The following is a 20,581-nucleotide window of genomic DNA, read 5'->3' as shown; positions in this document are numbered from 1 at the left end:
ACCACCAAGTCACAAGATCCAGCTACAACAGTTCAAAGCTACAGTCCAATTCCATAGCTGGTAAAAACCCTGGGGTGTCCAAGACTTTACCCATAATACTGACCCACAGTTCAGTCCTGCCTGTGACACAACTGTTCACCATGTGGTAACCGAATTGCCTGGCTCAATTATGGCTGGAGAGCAGACGGCGCCTTATTCTCCTTTTGCTTCGTCACTCAATACCTTGGGAAGAGCAACTCAACCTCCTCCTCCTGCCACTTCGTAAAGGCTGGATTTACTTTTTGGGAGGCACTGCTGCCTGAGTGAACTCAGATTTCTGAACTACTGCCTGCTAGATGGCCCAGGGAGCTAGGTGCCTTTCACCTGTATGGCTGGCTCTACTCCACCTCTGGTCAGTTGTGACTGAAAGCCGTTACCCTCCAATGACCATCAGAGGCCTGCCTCAGAACATGGAACACAGCAGGTGGAATTTTAAAAGAGGCACTGACAGCCCCAACTGCTGCAGGGCACCTTCTCTTCCCTCTGCAGGGAACTTCTCCTTGTGTGTAACTGACACGCACCTCGTGTGCTGCTCCATCTCTGTCTAGTGGTGGCTAGGCTACATATAGAGGTTGATGAGCCTGCTACAGTCTTAGCTAACAGCTGAGTCTTTTAGTTCAGTCAGTAGAGGCTGATGCTTTAAGACCCACAGGTCAGTTTCAGTCCTGCTGCTGCTGACTCAGCCAGGATGCAGCATTATGGTCGCAGATCCACTGCAACGCAGGGCTCCAGAGATACCCATAACAGCAGATTAACTTTGAAAAAAGACATCTCCAGCTTCCCTTGTTCCTTGTCTATTGATGTCCTTAAGGACTGTTTCTGGTCACCTCCCCTGATATCTACTACAACCTCTCTGAATGACCCTCAGACGTACTTTTCTGGACCAGGCTCTCTCTGTGCCGAATGGAGGGGAATAATCACTTCCCTTGATCTGCTGGCAATGCTCCTACTAATGCAGCCCAATATGCTGTTAGCCTTCTTGGCAACAAGGGCACACTGCTGACTCATAGCCAGCTTCATAGGGGTGTTATGAGAGGTGCTCAGATACTGCACAGCTGGGGGCCAGACAAGCACCTAAAATAGACAGCTGAACTGCACGGGGTGTAAATCTGCATGTTTGACCTACTCCCTTGCTTTTGGTTTGCCGAGACTCCTGTAAAAGACAAGTGTTCCCATTACACAATCCCTCCACTCTGCCCACCTACTCTCTTCTTGTGAGCGGCTTGTATGTTTCAGGACCCCTGATGGAACCCAAGAACAGAGCAAATGGCAAAGATATACACACGACAACTGCAAACAAGCCCACCCACCTGGCTTTACTTTTACTGTGGTGGGTCACCCAGCCAAGGAACAGGGATTTTCTTATATTTACCATCTTCATGTAAGAACACTGACTTGTTTTCAAGTAGCTATATGCTTTGGGAGTTTTTTAATTCGAGGATGGGGGGCATGGGTCAGTGTTCACATCGCACTCCCCGTCAGTGCCCGGCCCTAGCCAGGGAGCTAATGATCCAACCAGTGGACCAAATTCTGTTTTGAGTCCTGGTCACATGCCCCCTGAGGCACGCTGCGCATATGCTAAGAAAAAGAATTTGAGGCTAGGGCAAGTGTTGGGTCTTTAACTTTCATAGTAGCTGTTACAGTCTTTAAGTGAGTTGTTGCACTAATTAATGTCTTAGGGTTTTTTTTAAATGTAATGTCCCTGTTAGATCCATCTATCATTGAACAAACAGGACACACAGAGTTATGTGGAATTAATTCTTCCTTGGGTGAGCCGGTGCCTTGGCCTCTGCTGCTATGCTTTATGTCACCAAGATCCCTTGACAGAATTATTTCCTTGTAAATCACAGTAGCCCATCTATTCTAATGAATGCATCACTCTGCTATGAATGATTGCAGCAGCATTTCAAATAACACCTTATAACGGCATTTGTTAACGTTCCAAGAATATCAGATAAGTTAATTTCATCACTGCGAACAAGCTAGTTATTTCTTTGTTTAAGAAAAGACGTTTCCACATTGACTCACAAACTAGGATCCAAATTCTGTTTTATGCAACCAGCAAGGACGTTGATAATATCAAGGCAAAACGCAGAGCAGGGTCATAATCTTTTTCCTACAGCATAGTATGCTCTGACCGTTCCTTGGGGTTGTCCTCTTGTTTCTATATGGTCCATGCCCAGTTGGTGAGTTTGCTTCCATTAATAGCAGGCTCACAAAAAACAGACAAGGGCACCCAACTTCACAAACTCCTCTTGGATGCCAAGGAATTTGCAGCACAGCATAAGTTATAAACAAACAGCAACTGGGAACCAACTCATTTAATCTGTTAGTGAGGAAACCTGGTTTGAAAACTAACATTCATTATTCAGAGGTTTACAATCTAACCAAGAAGGGCTCAAGACTTAAAAATAAAAATTGGCTATAGACCCAGCCAGTTGATTCAGCAAGAAACTGGCCAGACTGTAGGGATCCATTCCAAAATATGTCTCTCGCATGGCACCCAGCCACACAGCAGCATGGGCAATGGCAGGCTCATGCATATAAGCAGTCAATAACGCTCTGTGTCCCTAATTGCTGCAATGAACTGATTACGGTGTGCTGAGCACCACATCTCCCACAAATCCATGGGAATTGTGGGTACCCAACACCTTAAAGGTTCTGAGCCTTTGTCAGCCTGTGGAGATAAACAGTCAGTGAAAGTATCTTCCCTTCCACGGATGCAGAGCTGCCATGTTTTGAACAGCTCCATGGAACAGGTAGGGAGAGGCAGGAGACTACTCCTCAGAGGCAGGTGTAGGAACCAGGGGCAACTGAGTGACAAAGGGGCAGGCTGAGGGGCCGAAAAGCTGAATGAAACCTGGGGCAAACTCAGCAGGTGGTGGGCATGTGGGCCCCTAAGAAGGAAGGAAGAGAAGGTTGGTGGATTGAACCAGGGTTGATTGGGAGATCCTAGAGCAGCCTTGTTCATTCTGCATCTATCCCATCTCAGCCCCTTCTCTGCATGCTGTCCCCCACCTCAGACACAGCTGCTCCGCGCTGACAGGGAACTAGCAAGGGGAGCAGCAAGAGCGGAGCACAGGAAGCAGCAGCTTGGCTACCTACAATTCCATTGCCAGTGTAGGCGCTAGCCTCTGGTGGCCAAGAGGAGAAACTACTGGGAATCCTGCTAGATGCCCGAAATTCCAGCAGGGCTGTGTGGAGATATGACTGGGCTGCCAAAGGTGAATGGGCACTCTGACTCATTCTAAAAGTAGCTCATCTGGAGCTCCTGCCTGCTGCAGCCGAGCTCCCATTCTGTTGGATCTGCTTCTGCAGAGAGAGAGTTGAAACAATGGCATACAGTAGGTCCATTTCTCTTTGCTGTGAGTGCAGGGCCACAGAGATGTGCATTCAAAGGTGGTTGCTCTTTGTGTGAAGACACCCGAGAGGCCATAAACTCAAAGCAAGCTCCAACAGGGGAGAACAGCAGAATGGGAAAGGGGAGGAAGCCTGCCCCAGGGGCAAGAGCACCATATGTTTCCAAGCTACAGTTCCCCTTCCCTCACTTAGCTGTGTCTCAACGGCATGGCCAGAGAGCGCGGCCCATTACCCATCTAAGAGGAGCTCCACACTGCTTAGCACTCCTCTGATTAGTGCTGGGTTAGACTTTACCTCTCTATTCCATCAGAGCGGGGAGAGCAGCTAGTCAGTGACTGTATGAGAAGAGCCAGGGGCGGCTCTAGGCACCAGCGGGCCAAGCGCCCGCTTGGGGCGGCATCCTGGGGAGGGCGTCATTTGGCTCCGGTGGAGCTCCCGCCGGCATGCCTGCGGCAGGTCCACCGGAGCCCGGGACGAGCGGACCTGCCGCAGTCATGCCTGCGGCGGGTCCCGTCTTCCCGCAGCTCCGGTTGAGCTCCCGCAGGCATGACTGCGGCAGGTCCGCTCGTCCCGGGCTCCGGTGGACCTGCCGCAGGCATGCCGGCGGGAGCTCCACCGGAGCCAAATGACGCCCTCCCCAGGATGCCGGAGCCGCGGGAAGAGGGGACCCGCCGCGGGACTGGGGAAGGGCGGCGCAGCGCTCCGCGCTGCTTGGGGCAGCCTACTTTGTAGAGCCGCCCCTGAGAAGAGCAGTCCAGCAGAGTCAGGAAGAAAACAGGCAGAAGGGAGAAAAGCTCTCACTCTTTCTCCACTTCTTTCTGCAGACACTGGGTAGATTTTGACAGCTCTATATGTGGGACACAGACTCAAAACAAGATGGACAAAGCAATAATGATGCAAGTTAAGCATCCATTCATTAGCCTAAATTCAATGACTCAGCATTTCTGCTCTTATTAACTCAATAGAACTGGAGCCCAGCTAGGGCGACCAGATGTCCCGATTGTATAGGGACAGTCTTGATTTTGGGGTCTTTTTCTTATATAGGCTCCTATTACCCCCCACCCTCTGTCCCAATTTTTCACACTTGCTATCTGGTCACCCTAATCCCAGCAGCTCCAAGAAAGGTATCGTTCTCCTCAGTTCTTAACAGCATATACACACTCAAGGTCTAAATATACCCCATTCATGGGCCTGACTTTGTTGTTGCTCTTTAGCTGATACCAGTAATACATACTGCAGCCTACATTCCTCCCAAGTTTTGCTGTTCCTTAAGCTTCCTTATCCTAATACCCTCTATCCCAGAAAGGGAGGAGCTCTAACCCTTCTTACAGCCTGGCTGAAGCTAATCTGAGCCACCTGTTAACATGGGTCAGCAAACGCTATGCTGCATCTACAGACAAGGCTCCTAAATTTAGGCTGACTTTACAAAGGAGCCTGCGGGGTTCTTGAAACTGCCAGTCTGGTACAGAGGGTAAAGGTAGATTTTAAATGAAGGACAGTTGAGAGGTAGAAAACGCCCAGCCCCAGTTAGTAAAGGAATAGTTGAGTAGTTACAGCACTGGCCTGGGACACCAGAGACCTGGATTAAATTCCCTGTTCTGTAACAGGCCTCCTGATTTTAAGCAAGTTACTTTGTCTCTCAGGTCTGGATCCTCAAAGGTATTTCGGTATTTACTTCTGAGGATTTTGGGGATCTGAATTCAGTGGGAATTAGGCACCTAAATACCTTTGATGATCTGGGCCCTAGGCCTTTGTGGCTGCTCCTGTGCCACACCCCATGGTCATTCAGAATTTCCTGTACCAGTAAAGACAGAACTCGGATCCTCTGGTTCTAAAAGAAGAGGCTCCTGCCACTTCAGCTAAAGGAGTATTGGCCTCTGACATACACAGATAAGCAGTTCTGAATCCAGCCAGTAAAGGTAAGGGCCCAAGTTCTAATTAATTTACATTGCATTGAAATTAATGGGTGTAAATCAGCATGGACTTTGGCCCATAGTGTAGAATATCCAGCTCTTTCTCTCAGTACAAAACAGGTCATGGGTGTGATCTTGCCCATAAACACACAATAAATTTGCATGCTTTCCTCCCACTTACCCTGGAATAAACCATTCCTCTGGAGTGATTGGTTAATATGCCTTTGCTGTTTTATTTTGCTGGAGAGTGCATTAGCAGATTTGTTAAAAATTTTAACCGAGATGCTATCAAACAATTTCATTCAGCTAGACAACCTCGTGTTCAGGTTTAAATAGCAATATCACAGTTCCTTCCTAGAAATCACCTGCTTAGTTATAATTATCATACAAGAGGCATTGTAAAAGCAGCTACAAATATTAACAAAGCAGCCACAGAAATTCCATGACTCTTCTCTTTTCCCCCTTCACTAACAGTTATATGGCCGACTGTTGTTTAAATCAAACCCTGCAATCTGGGATGCATGACTCGCCACCTGTAATCCCTCCAATATTTTACAATTTATTACTGTCAACCTGCAATTTACTACAGAAACAAACTCTGCCATAGCTGAGATTACTAATTAGGGCTCTCAGATTACATCGTCCTATTATTCCTTTTTATTAAACTTCCATTCTCATCTGACAGTGACATGGATAAGAAAGTATCAGAAATACAATGCCAACAGCATTTCCCACCCAAGTTCCACTACAAAGCTGAAATTTCATGACTTCATGGAACACCTATAACACTGGTCTACAATTTTTGAGAAGTCGTCTGCTTCAGAGATAAAATGGGCTATTTATTATGTATTTTGATGTGCTGAATTCAAATATGACAATTAAAACAACTGATTGGCTACTGTTTCTAAGATATTTAAGTTTTTACATTTTATGTCTATGTATATTGTGTAGATAGTAGAGTTTTAATCATAAATTGTAAACCTAGGTCTTTTCATGTGTTTATGGTTGCTTTACATGACAATATTTCACCTGTCCTGTTTATGTAACACATTAAAAATCAGCAAAAGGGTTATATAAATAAAATTTATTATGAAGAAAAGGCAAAAAACTATTATGTACATAGTTTAGTCCTATTCAGTGTCTACTCGGCGCTTCTTGGCTTGTCTCTTGTATTCATTAAATGGAGCATCTCTTGTCACTGTCCAGCAATAGTCTGCAAGCATTGATGGGCTCCATTTGCCCTGATAACGTTTCTCCATTGTTGCAATGTCCTGGTGAAATCGCTCGCCGTGCTCGTCGCTCACTGCTCCGCAGTTCGGTGGAAAAAAATCTAGATGAGAGTGCAAAAAATGTATCTTTAGTGACATGTTGCAACCAAGGCTTTTGTAGGAGGTTTTCCACCAACAACCTGTAGTTGTCTGCCTTGTTGTTTCTGAGAAAATTTATTGCCACTAACTGAAAGGCTTTCCATGCCATCTTTTCCTTGCAATGCAGTGCATGGTCAAATGCATCATCTCGAAGAAGTTCACGAATCTGAGGACTAACAAAGACACCTTCCTTTATCTTAGCTTCACTTAACCTTGGAAATTTTCCACGGAGGTACTTGAAAGCTGCTTGTGTTTTGTCAATGGACTTGACAAAGATCTTCATCAGACCCAGCTTGATGTGTAAGGGTGGTAACAAAATCTTCCTTGATTCAACAAGTGATGGATGCTGAACACTTTTCCTCCCAGGCTCCAATGACTGTCGGAGTGGCCAATCTTTCTTGATGTAGTGGGAATCTCTTGCACGACTATCCCATTCGCAGAGAAAACAGCAGTACTTTGTGTATCCGGTCTGCAGACCAAGCAAGAGAGCAACAACCTTCAAATAGCCACAAAGCTGCCACTGATGTTGGTCATAGTTTATGCACCTCAAAAGTTGTTTCATGTTGTCATAGGTTTCCTTCATATGGACTGCATGACCAACTGGAATTGATGACAAAACATTGCCATTATGCAGTAAAACAGCTTTAAGACTCGTCTTCGATGAATCAATGAACAGTCTCCACTCATCTGGATCGTGAACAATGTTGAGGGCTGCCATCACACCATCGATGTTGTTGCAGGCTACAAGATCACCTTCCATGAAGAAGAATGGGACAAGATCCTTTTGACGGTCACGGAACATGGAAACCCTAACATCACCTGCCAGGAGATTCCACTGCTGTAGTCTGGAGCCCAACAGCTCTGCCTTACTCTTGGGTAGTTCCAAATCCCTGACAAGGTCATTCAGTTCATCTTGTGTTATGAGGTGTGGTTCAGAGGAGGAGGATGGGAGAAAATGTGGGTCCTGTGACATTGATGGTTCAGGACCAGAAGTTTCATCCTCTTCCTCTTCCTCGTCTGACTCAAGTGAGAATGATTCTGGTGCATCAGGAACCGGCAGTCCTTCTCCGTGGGGTACTGGGTGTATAGCTGATGGAATGTTTGGATAATGCACAGTCCACTTTTTCCTCTTTGACACACCTTTCCCAACTGGAGGCACCATGCAGAAGTAACAATTGCTGGTATGATCTGTTGGCTCTCTCCAAATCATTGGCACTGCAAAAGGCATAGATTTCCTTTTCCTGTTCAACCACTGGCGAAGATTTGTTGCACAAGTGTTGCAGCATATGTGTGGGGCCCACCTCTTGTCTTGATTTCCAATTTTGCAGCCAAAATAAAGGTGATAGGCTTTCTTAACCATAGTGGTTATACTGCGCTTTTGTGATGCAAAAGTCACTTTACCACAAACATAGCAGAAGTTATCTGCACTGTTCACACAAGTACGAGGCATCTCTGCTGACTTTGGCTAAACAGAAATGTGTCCCTTTGCAAAATCAAACACTGACAAATAAGAGCTCGACACTGTATGATTTCTAGAGCTGATATAGGGCAATTTGTTCAGCAGAGTGATGTAAGCTTCATTATGATTGCATCATCCATGACTTCTAGGAGTAACATGATGCAATTCATATCATGTATGACGCAATACCAGCTTCAGATTGCATCATTCATTGTTTTGCCTGAAAAGCAAGTACTGTCCAAACCCAGTCATAGATTTATTCATAGATCCAGTCAAAGATGTAGTCATTTCTGGTTTAAATTGAGATCCCTTCCCTTTATAACTCACTTATCCTCCGCTATTCCCAAGTCAAGGGTCATATATACTGACCCAATAGCATATCTTGAAAACTAGAGCCAATCAACAATTTTAAGCATCATTTTCGTTCTCAGTGACCCAGAATTAGTAAAGTTGGACTACATTTATTTCAGAAGCATTTTGGCTGTAGTGCAGTTAATATCTAAGCCGATTTCTAAGTATTTACAATAATCCTTTCCCTTTTACAGATCTCTGCTCTTCAGTTTTTCTAACATGCCTCAAGTCCTCCTTTATTTAAAGCCATTTATTTCTGGCATGAATAAAACCAGCTGAACCTTGGAATATGTTTGTTAGGTTTTGAATGTTTCCAACCTCTCATGAGGCTAACCTCTTTGGGAAGGAGAGGAGGGAACTAAACAGGTAAGAAGGTGCTTTAGGATTGGGCGCAAATGTCAGTAGATTGGGCCAAGGAAGCAGCAAAACTCTGCAGGGTGAATTCTATCAGGGCCTAATCCAAAGCCCATTGAAATCTACAGAGAGACTCCCAGGCGAAGATCCTCATATGCATTTAGTAGTGCTGCTACTGCCTGGGATCCCTTGCCCAGAGAGAACCCAGTGGGACATCATACTTATCCAAGATGTATTAAGTTCTGGATGGATTTCCACCTGGAAATCTAGCAGATTTCCATTGGAAGGCAACTGCTCCTTTGCTCTGCCCCCATACAGCATGGAGAGGCATCCACAGGGCGTTAAGAGGTGGAGGACTGAGCAACAGAGGTGGATCTACACCCATTCTGCATAGGCAAAAAGAGATTTGCCTACAGAGGCAGAGGACTCTGGTGTATTTTTATTAGGGCAAGAATACATAGGTACAGTGCCTTGCACCAGCTGCTTTGAACCAGTATATGGAGCTCTAATGGAATATTTGTACCAGTGTCATTGGGAGGGGTCACATTACCCTCATAAGGTACTCAGAAAAGCAACAGGTAAGATGCAGATTCACTTCATCTTCATGAATATAAGGAAAAAGAAGTGGTTGAGCAATGGAAATACCACACTGGATCAGAGCACTGAGCCACCCAATTCAGAGTCCTGTTTCTCATGGTGGCCCGTACCAATTGCTTCGTGACAGAAACCTGTAGTGGACAGTTACTGAATAACCTCCCCATAAGGAAAATTTCTTCCTGATCCCCTAGCAATTGGTTTATGCCCTGAGGCATGAAAGTTTACAACCCTTAAAATATATTAGCCTCTCTAATTAACTGAGGATGTTCTTCTTATCCATATAAAAGTCTGATCTTTTTATAATCCTATGGGTTACAGATTGGGAAATGAGGCACAGAAAACTTAAGGCTAAAATGTTCCAAAGTGACCTCTGCTTTTGGACACCCAACTTGAGCCACCTAAGGCCTGGATCCACTCAGCACCCAGCACTCCTCCTAAAGTCAACAGGGGCTGTAGGTGCACAGACTTTCTGAAAACAGGCCCGAGGCCTCTGAACCTGAACACCAAAGCCACAGGTCACTCTGGAATATTTTAGCCTAAGCACCTCACCCCAAGCCACCCAGCACATAAGTGGCAGAGCTGGGAGCAGAATCCCTTCTCCTCACGACTAGCCCCATGCCCTGAACTAGGGTAAGAGCATGCCCCCCCAGGAGAGGGAGCCCTATGATGTTTCCCTTGTAGGGTTTCCTCCATATTCTTCTTCCAGGGCATGGGGTTTGCCCCCAACCTGATCCTACAGAGGCAGTGTTGGTTCTAGTCCACAATCCCCTGGAGATTAACTGGAATATTGGGGATCTACTGCATGATGGCCCTGTGCACCTAATCCAACTTCAGGGGCCCTTGCAGCCAGGGGCGGCTCTAGCAATTTCGCCGCCCCGAGCACAGCGGCACGCCGCGGGGGGCGCTCTGCTGGTCGCCGGTCCCGCGGCTCCGGTGGACCTCCTGCAGACGTGCCTGCGGAGGGTCCGCTGGTCCCGCGGCTCCAGTGGACCTCCCACAGGCACGCCTGCGGATACTCTACCGAAGCCGCGGGACCAGCAGACCCTCCGCAGGCACACCTGCGGGAGGTCCACCGGAGCCGCCTGCTGCCCTCCCGGCGACCAGCAGAGCACCCCCCGCGGCATGCCACCCCAAGCATGCACTTGGCATGGTGGGGCCTGGAGCCGCCCCTGCTTGCAGCTTACCTGGGCTCCCTCCTCCTGCAGCAACTCTCAGCGCCCCCTTTAAAGTGGGTTCCCTGGAGGGGAAAGGACACCCCAGGAGTGTTAATACAGTAGTACACCCTATCAACATGCATGCAGAATGCCCGGGGTGGTGGGGAGGGAAGAATACATGTGAGCCCCAATGTACTTGCCTCATGCCCTTCCTACCCTAGGATCTCTGTGACTGAGCTGAGCCATCCCGGGGAGAGGCCACTGCTTTCCCTTGCAGCTTTCCATGCTGAGGGTCCTAGCCAGACACAGCTATAATGATCAGGCACCCTTGGGTCTTCTAACATGTTACCAACAACCCCTCCCTTGGCCAGCCAGCATGACAGACCATTAACCCCCGCCATGCCATGACCAAAGGGCAGCGGGGCAGCCTGTCCATCCACTTCATGCCAAGAGCAGGGTTAGGGACTCCTGCGCGACTTGAGGAGGGGATATATCCACCAACATCCAGACCCTTCCTGGAACTGTGTGCTGAGCCCTCCCTGCCATCCCCTGCAGAGTGGGGCCCAGCTCCCCGGAGCTCTGCCCCCCGTCTCTGTGCTGAGCCCTCCCTGGCATCCCCTGCAGAGTGGGGCCCGGCTCCCCGGAGCTCTGCCCCCCGTCTCTGTGCTGAGCCCTCCCTGGCATCCCCTGCAGAGCGGGGCCCAGCTCCCCGGAGCTCTGCCCCCCGTCTCTGTGCTGAGCCCTCCCTGGCATCCCCTGCAGAGCGGGGCCCGGCTCCCCGGAGCTCTGCCCCCCGTCTCTGTGCTGAGCCCTCCCTGGCATCCCCTGCAGAGCGGGGCCCGGCTCCCCGGAGCTCTGCCCCCCGTCTCTGTGCTGAGCCCTCCCTGGCATCCCCTGCAGAGCGGGGCCCGGCTCCCCGGAGCTCTGCCCCCCGTCTCTGTGCTGAGCCCCCCCGGCCTACCCTGCAGAGCGGGGCCCGGGAGCTCTGCCCCCCATCTCTGGGCTGAGGCCCCCCCGGCCTACCCTGTAGAGCGGGGCCCGGCTCCCCGGAGCTCTGCCCCCCATCTCTTGGCTGAGCCCCCCTGGCATCCCCTGCAGAGCGGGGCCCGGCTCCCCGGAGCTCTGCCCCCGTCTCTGTGCTGAGCCCCCCCGGCCTACCCTGCAGAGCGGGGCCCGGGTCCCCGGAGCTCTGCCCCCCATCTCTGTGCTGAGCCCCCCCGGCCTACCCTGCAGAGCGGGGCCCGGCTCCCCCAGGTGAGGCGGTTGGACACTTACGTGCTCAGTCTCTGCTGCTGCAGCCCGTTTAACAGCCCCAGCAGCACCACAGCCTCCCCCTCTCTGGCTGCCAGCCCTGGCTGTTACCCTCGTTCCCGTAGCAACCAGGGCCTGCCAGCCCTTCACAGGGAGCTGTAGCCGCAGGCCCTGGGCTCCATGGCAACCGTAGAGACGCCTGCAAGGGCGGTGGCCCAAGGGAGGAGGCGGAGGCGGGTGCTTGGGGCCCTGTGGGAGAGGCAGGAGAGACCAGCTTCTTAAGCCCCCCCCCCCCCCATTGTATTTCATTGTCATGAATGGAGGTTGTAGGTAGGGGAGAGAGACTCTGCACAGGGAGCTGGACTAAGTGACCTCCTGGGGTCCCGGCCAGCCCTATGCTTATTTGGATGACAGTGCACTGTGCACACACCAAGTAAGAGGCAGCCCCTGGCTGCTATCACCTCTCTAACGGGAGAACCAGTGACTTGCCCCAGGTCAGAAAGGGAGCCTGTGCCAGAGCTGGGGCGTACACCCAGAGCTGGGGCGTACACCCAGAGCTGCTGAAACCCAGCCCAGTGCCTGAGCGAAGAGAATTTTATTTCCTTTCACGTATCAGATGGTGATGGATGCTTCCAGTGCTTTAGCTTGGTCCTACTGGTGATACATGGCAGTTGGAGGAGGGTGACTATAAGACCCCAAGCCAAGACACACACACACCAGGACTCACCTTCTCCCAGCTTGTCCTGGGTGTTCAGAGATTGCAACACCACATCCAGGCGTGACATTGACAAAATAAACAAAATCATGGGGCCACACAACAGGGCTGTTCCTGGCCTGAAGGGATTCTGCAAGTCCAGGATCCAACATTGTGTAAGATTCAGGAGCCAATAGCTATCCTGCCCAAAACATAAGATATTCCCTTATTGGAATCTGTTAGGTAATTAAACAAATAGTCGTGTTTTACCATCTACGGAAGCTCTTTGCCGTTCCTCAGGTTAGCTTTTGTAGGTGTTGCATGAAGAGAGATTTGTGGGTTTTTAGACAAACTGATGGATTTTAAAAGTAAAATGCTGTCAGGATCCAGTCTAACAGTTTAAAGGAAATCCAAGAGGAGACATGAAGCTCACACTGTGCCTTCCACATAGGCAAGAACATACTGAGCATTTTCTCCTCAGGAGACATGAAACAAATGCCTATCTGTGAATAACTCACCTTTCATTCCCTGTGGAGGCTGCCATTTCCCTCCATGAATCCTCCTCCCACAGCAATCACAGTTTTAACGTCCTGAGCACAACATCTCCAGATTTCTGATCAGGCCTTTGGAACAACCCACGAGACTACTCTCCGGCTAATCAATCATTAGTATGTGCTGTAACAGGACTTTGGGAGCTTGATTACTGCCAGGCAGATATGCATGCAGTGCAGACAGGATCAAGAAAGCTCACAGGGCTAACCTATCATTTTGAGTAAGGGTGCTCTAGAAACAAAATTTCCAACACGAGCTAAAGCAGAATCTCCATTTACTGTTAGCAGTACCAGGCCTCTGGCACAGTGTTTAGCAATTCCAGTTCCATCTACTGAAGGGTTGCTGCACAGATGTAAACTGACCGGTGTGATACTACATGAAGCTTGGAAATTCATCAAAAAAATTAAATCCTTCTGCACATCCTACCCCAACCCCAACCCCAACCCCAACCAGCCCACAGGGACCAATCCCTAACAACATGAGCCTAGATTGCTCGAGCTAAAGGGCTAAACCATTTGCTTAGAGCAGTACTTTCAGAACTGAGCCATCACGCTCTGTGTGGCTCACCACATGTGCATGAGGGAGCCATGAGTGAAAAAATCTTAATCCATCTGCCTGCTTGTGTTTTTTCAATTAAGGGACTATTAAACTAGGCTTAAAAATCACCTGCATCTTCTCTATACGGTCTGTATCTTACACTCCTACTGCAGCTGCTGGTGCTGAGAGCCTCTCTGCACCCTGGGTCTCCAGCAAAGAGCTTCCCTGCTGGGGGAAGTATTCAGCAGGAAACCTCTCTGCAGCAAACCCCCTGCTGGAGCAAAGGGCAAAGAGAGGCTCCCGCCCATGCCAGCTGCAGCACCAGCAGATCCAGGAAGGGGAGTGAAAGAGAGACAGGTGCATCTTTGTAATGGAATGGTTTTTAACAAGTGCTAAGCCTACAATGCAGCATACGCTCAGCTGAAGAAGATTGTAATCAAGTTGGATGGAAAAAGAAGAAAAGCAGACAATACAATGGTGCTCATGTGGCTCATGTCCAGAACTAGTGGATAGAACAAGTTAAGAAGAGTCAATATTTTGCACTGCAGCTTGATTAATCTACGGTGATAGGGGAGTATGGTTATGCCTAGTGGTTGGAGCAGTGCTGGTTAGATTTAGTTGTCAGAGTGGTGGCAATTGGCAGAGGTCAAGAGGTGGGGAGCCAGGTTGGAGCAAGAGCAGGACTAGGGACAAGGCTGGACTAGGAAAAGAGCAGGGCTGGAGCAGGTTAGGGGCTAGGGAGTCTGATACTGCTATCCAGAAGAGAAGAGTTCCAAGCCATGACATAACATGACATTGAGCAGACTGAACTGATATGCCTCCTGCGAGGTTTATATGCCTGTACAGAGAGTCACCAGACCAGCTGCTGGCTTGTGGATTGGCTGGAACCTAACACAGGAATGACCCATCCCTGCATGTGGCTCAGGCAGGATCCAGTTCAGGCATGACTCATCCCCTCACACAGCCCACATGGCTCAGCTTCTGCATCAGGAGAGTTGTCTAAGCAGGTACAATAGCCAAAGAACTTTTATTTAAACAAGCCCATTCGTCTCACTAAAATCTTAGGCTGAGTCTGAGCATTCCAAAAAATCCACATTTTTAAATTATAGTCTTAAAAACTCAGAGTAGATCATATTATGTAAACAAACCATCTATAGCTGAACAAAGTTGCAAAACCATCCAAACTCTAATGTTCCTCTTGAATCTGGTGACCTGAATTTTTTAATCTAATGTCTTAAATTGGTTAAAAAAACACAGTATTTGGCTGAGAGGAGCCGCAGTGCTAAAAAATTTGAAAGCCACGGGGTTAAAGGCAGTAGCAGATTCCCAAAGCTTCAGACTTGTTTTTGCCACTAGAGGGAGACAAACAGCCACCCGATTTTGGCATGAGTTATACTTCTAAGCCTACCCTGATGCTTTTATTAGTTCAGATTGGGAAGCAGGGCCAAGCTCCAGTCTAGAGCCTTATTCCACTCAGGCAAAGGTCATAGAAATCAGAGAAGTGAAGTACCCCAGGTCAAGAAAGGATGTGGGGGGATAGCTCAGTGATTTGAGCATTGGCTTGCTAAACCCAGGATTGTGAGCTCAATCCTTGAGGGGGTCACTTAGGGAACTGGGGTAAAAATCTGTCTGGGGATTGGTCCTGCTTTGAGCAGGGGGTTGGATTAGATACCTCCTGAGGTCCCTTCCAACCCTGATATTCTATGATTCTAAGAAGGCTGCATAGGACCCCTTAAGATTAAATAGAAGATAGGGTGGTTATTTGCTCTTTCCCTACAGAAGACTTTTATTGCACAATGCTGTTTTGCAGGATTCAGTCAGTATTTGCACATAAAGCCCTTGGCCTTGCCTAGGTGTTTTGTATATTCTGCCAGCAATGTTTAATTTCTGGAAAAAATCATTTCAGAGTAGATTATCTTTGCAGCTGACAAGCGCTTTGGGGGAAGGAGTATATTGTGCCTCTAAAAGGAGAGCTAGTATATTGGTTGGGTCACACTTGTGCAGGTGCCTGGCTGTCAACATTACTCCCCCTCTGTCCTGGTAGTTGGTATTGAATGATGCACCAGCTGTACCCAGCACATTCTGTACCTATTTTATTCTTGTTCTGCAGTTCTCACTGGACAGGGAATGGTAAATTTGTAAGCTCTGCATAACCTATTTCAAGGCAGATGTAGGCCTGACATTTAAAAAAAAAAAAGTCCAGATCTAAACACTATACCGTTTGAGAATGTGATCCTTATTAGTATCTATCACAGTAGCTCCTAGAGGCCCCATTGCCGAGGGAGTGGCAGCCTTTAATCCCTTCCAGAAATTTTCATCATCATCATCAACTGTAGGCATAGCAGCAAACCTCTCTTGGAGACACTGCTGAAGTTTCCCCCAAGTCACTATATCTTGAAGGGACTTGATGTTGAATTTCTTTCATACTGATTTTGCCTGCTTATGATATCTTGAGGCGAGCTGGAAATTCATGATAGATCTAACAAGGCGATGGTCTGTCCAACAGTCCATGCATGGCCCTTGTGATGTGGACATTCTTCCAATCTCGAGCTCTGACAGTAACATAGTCAAGAAGGTGCTAATGCCTGGAGCGAGGGTTTCTCCAGGTGGTATTATACATTCTCTCACCATGTGCTAAGTCCATTGGCTATGTCACCCGCCATTACCAAGACTGGTTTGATGAGAATGATGCTGAGATTCAGATACTGCTCGACCAGAAAAGAAAAGCTCATTGCATATGCAAAATGACATATTAGACCAGCAGAAGAAAGAGTCATACAAGCAACTCAAGGCTGAAACCCAAAGGAAGATCCACAACATCAAAAATAAGTGGTAGCAAGAAAAGGCCATGGAGATTGAGCTTTACACTGATAAACATAACATGAGGAGTTTTTTCAGGCAATAAAGGCCATTTATGGTCCATGCTCCCATACCACTCCAAGCCCAAGACATATTTTAAGGACAGTGAAGCTATTGGAGCCAAATGGAAGGAGCATTTTGAGTTACTCCTGAACCGTGAGTCAACTGTCTCTGATGCCACTATCGAATCTATACCTCAATGACATGAGAGAGACTCTCTTGCTGACCCCCCTCCCCTCAAAAAAGTAACACACGCCATTACGCAAACCAAGAACAACAAGGCAGCCGGGCCAGATGGCATACCAGCTGAAGTTACAAGTTTGGAGGTGAAGAACTGTAAGGAAGCTCCACAAACTTTTTCTTCATATCTGGTATAATGAGAAGATTCCGGAAGACTTGAGAAATGCCAACATTGTTACAATCTTTAAGAAAGGAGATGAGTTGGAGTGTGGAAATTATCGAGTCATTGCCTTGCTATCTACAGCAGGGAAAATTCTTGCCGGTATCCTCTTAAACCGATTACTTCCCTTGCTGAGGAAATATTGCTGGAATCTCAGTACAATTTTAGACCATCCTGCAGGACAACCAACACGATCTTTGTTGCCCGCCAAATCCAGGAAAAGTCTCGGAAGCAAAGTCAAGACCTGTACATGGCCTTCCTTGATTTGACAAAGGCCTTCGACTCCGTCAATCGGGAAGCCCCATGGAAAGTGTTGGCCAGATTTGGCTGCCCTCCAAAATTTATTAAGGTCCTAAGGCTTCTTTATGATCAGATGATTGCCACTGTTCTCTGTAATGGAGATAGACACTTTCATCATCAAAACTGGGGTTAAGCAAGGATCTGGTATTGCGACCAACCCTGTTCTCCATCTATTTAGCAGTCATTTTTGTCCTTGTCAAAGAGTTCTTCCGCAATGGAATCAACATTCAATACAGAATGGATGGGCAGCTTTTTAATCTTTGCTATCTCTGCCCAAAGTTTAAGGCCTCAGGGTGTCCATTACTGATCTTCAGTATGCTGATGACTGTGCCATCCTCACAGACACTGAGAATGACCTTCAGTCCACACTGGATTTTTTTGCACAAGCTTACTGAAGCCTAGGACTCGCACTCAATATTGAGAAGATTAAAGTGCTTCATCGGCTTCCTTCAGGCCTTGCACATGACCCACCTCAAATCACCATCTTTGGAGACAGTTGAGCACTTCTGCTACCTTGGTAGCCAACTTTCTCAAAACCCAAAAATCGACAGTGAGATCCAGTGCACAAGTGCTTCCTTTGGGAAATTGCTCCAACCTGTTTTCACGGACTGTGACCTATGGCAGGACACAAAGATCCAAGTCTATAAAACAATTGTTATTTCTACACTGCTTATGGATGTGAAACCTGGGTGACGTATTGACAGCACCTCAAGAGTCTGTAGACATACCACCAACAATGCCTCCCAAAGATCCTTCACATCAAGTGGGAAGATTGCTGCACTAACACCAGCATCCTCACTGAAACCAATGTCACCAGCATTGACCAGCAATGATCCTCATGCACCAGCTCTGCTGGGTTGGACATTGTATGCAGATGCCAGATTCTAACCTCCCAAAACAAGTCCTCTACTCTCAGCTCAGAAATCCAGTGGTGGTCAGAGGAAACGCTACACAGACACTGAAAGCATATCTCAAGAAAAATGATGTGGACAGCACAAGCTAAGAGGAGCAAGCTACCAACCAAGCTCAATGGTGCCACATCCTCCATCAGGCAGTGGCCCACTTCAAGGAGAAGCACCTTGCCCTCAAAGCCAAAAAGAGAGAGAGAAGGAAGGAAAAAGAAAGAATTTTCTCCCAGCAGGCAGCTGGTCCATCAGGAAATGTCTGTACCTACTGCGGGTGGATCTGTGGTGCCAGGATCAGACTCCTGAGTCATCTCAGGCCCCATATGTAAATCTGTGGTGGAGATCATCCTTGAATCAAAGGATCACCAATGAGTATGAGAGGCCCCACTGTTCTCAGTGCTGTACAAATACAGAGTGAGAATGCCTTCCATAAAGAACCCACTATCCAAAGAGACATGGCTGGCAAAAGGTGGGAGGGGAAAGAGGGGCAGATAGAAGGGAGGTCCCTGGGCCACGGTCATGCCACAGATCACATGGAGAGCTGGGCCTAGAACTCAGGTCTCCTGACTCATTGTTTCCACATTTCTCTTCTGAGCTCTTAAGCCTCAATACTTGGAACCAAAGTCTCAAGCACACTCATCTCGTGGAGAGGCGTGGAGCCACAGGTCTGAATTTCACAGCTGGGGCCCATCTGTAATGTTAATGACTGTTGGCTCCCTCTACAGAAGCACAGAGAGAAGCGAGGGGGAGAAATCAGTGCACATCCATGGCCAGGGGCACCAAACCATGCTGATGTGCTGGCCAAGCTCTCCCTTCCATTTTAGGTGGAAAGCAGAGGTAGTAGCCACTACTACAGGCTTGATTGTTACTCTACAGCTGGGGTAAGCAGTCTCCCAAACCCCAGGGAGATCCCACTGACACAACCCTCATCATTCTGCATCACATGCAGAAACAAAGATGTGTGTAAGTTGTTGGCAATGGGCAGCTATATCAGTGCTTCCCAGCTTAATCTTCCCAATGCTGGAGAGAAAGCGAAGGATATCTTAGCCTGCCCACTCAGCAACACCTCTGTGGAGAAGATGGGCTTTACCTCATACTCAGAGAATTAGCAACCTTGAGCAGTGATGGCTTCCTGGGGGCATGAGATCTACATGCAGAGACTCCTCCCCAGGAATAGGCAGCCCACAGCCCTCAGGACCATGCATTGCAAGTGTGATGAACTGGGCAGCCAACTCCAGACTTCTAACCCCCTCCAGCCCCTCCTTCTCTGCTCAGTTCCTTTCCTGGGCCAGGAGATCACCGATCTCTTTGTCTCCAACACCTTCATTTGGCACCTTCGCAGAGAAGAAGGGGCCCAGGCCATCAGTTGCTAGGAGACAGAGTGCCAGGCATTTAGGTGCACTGGCCCTTTGCTCTGTAGCAATCACACACACTTATTCCACCACCTAGATACTTAAGAACTGCATAGGGGACTCAGGCTTTGGCTACACTTGCATTTCAAAGCGCTGCCGCGGCAGCGCTTTGAAGCGCTAAGTGTAGTCAAAGCGCCAGCGCTGGGAGAAAACTCTCCCAGCGCTGTCCGTACTCCACTTCCCTGTGGGGAATAACGGACAGCGCTGGGAGCGCGGCTCCCAGCGCTGGGGCTTTGACTACACTGGCGCTTTGTAGCGCCGCAATTTGCAGCGCTGCAGAGGGTGTGTTTTCACACCCTGCTGCAGCGCTGCAAATTTGTAAGTGTAGCCAAGCCCACTGAGACACCAACACAGTATTCAGAGAAAACAATAAGAACATTCCCAGTTCAGTCACAGCAAGTGAACCACAACCTGGTTAATCCCTAAAAGGTGTTTGGCCTGTGTCAAATTAGTCCTGTAATTGAGCCTGCCTGTCAAGATCCAAGCGATAGCAGGGAGTGTTACAAGTCAGGAATGGAGGAGGGGGGGGATTTGCACTAGCTCAAGGCCGGCTCTGTGAAAAATGGGATTTCAGTAACTCCTTCTCAGAGCAGAATTTGACCAGAACATGTCAGAGTTGCAAACAGCTGTAACAAAGTTGTGGATTTTTGTAGTGTTTTACAATTAATAGTGTGCGTGCGCCTCAGTTTCCCTATGTGCTGCATGTTTAACAAGGTGGAGGGAGAGGGTTTGTTGTTGCAGAGGACCAGGTGTGACCTCGCCTGGCAGCCGGGACCCCCGGACAACGGCGTGGAGATGGGGGTACCCTAGTGACTGGTGACCTGGTGACCAAGAGGCTCAGCCCAGCTTGGAAGGCAGCTGGTTCTGGCCAGTGGGAGAACAAAGGGCTGAGGAGAGAGGACCCCGGTGACCTGACCAACCAGTTCCAGCCAGAGGGGGAACAAAGGATGGAGGAGAGAGAGCCCCAGTGACCTGTTTTCTTGGGACGGAAGACAAAGGACAGGGGAGGAGCTGTTGGGGGAGATGATATCGGATGATCGTCTGGAAGGAAAGGGCTGCTGGACTAGGGAGAGAGAG

The 20,581-nt window shown here is 48.5% G+C and overlaps 1 protein-coding gene across 1 annotated transcript in view; it reads right to left on the bottom strand.

The window, feature by feature from the left end:
• Nucleotides 1-13,833, bottom strand: part of HYDIN (HYDIN axonemal central pair apparatus protein) — a 399,212-nt gene extending 385,379 nt beyond the window's left edge. The window contains exons 1-2 of the mRNA XM_039503100.1: nucleotides 13,758-13,833; nucleotides 12,573-12,741 (exon numbers count right to left, since the gene is read on the bottom strand). Coding sequence (XP_039359034.1) covers nucleotides 12,573-12,741; nucleotides 13,758-13,763 — 175 coding nt within the window. The 5' untranslated portion in view covers nucleotides 13,764-13,833. The remainder of the gene's footprint in view (nucleotides 1-12,572; nucleotides 12,742-13,757) is intronic.
• Between the last annotated feature and the right edge of the window lie 6,748 nt (nucleotides 13,834-20,581).

The sequence above is a fragment of the Mauremys reevesii genome, linkage group 16 (assembly GCF_016161935.1).
Source record: "Mauremys reevesii isolate NIE-2019 linkage group 16, ASM1616193v1, whole genome shotgun sequence".
NCBI lineage: Eukaryota > Metazoa > Chordata > Testudines > Geoemydidae > Mauremys > Mauremys reevesii.
This window is presented reverse-complemented; position numbering and strand designations above follow the sequence as displayed.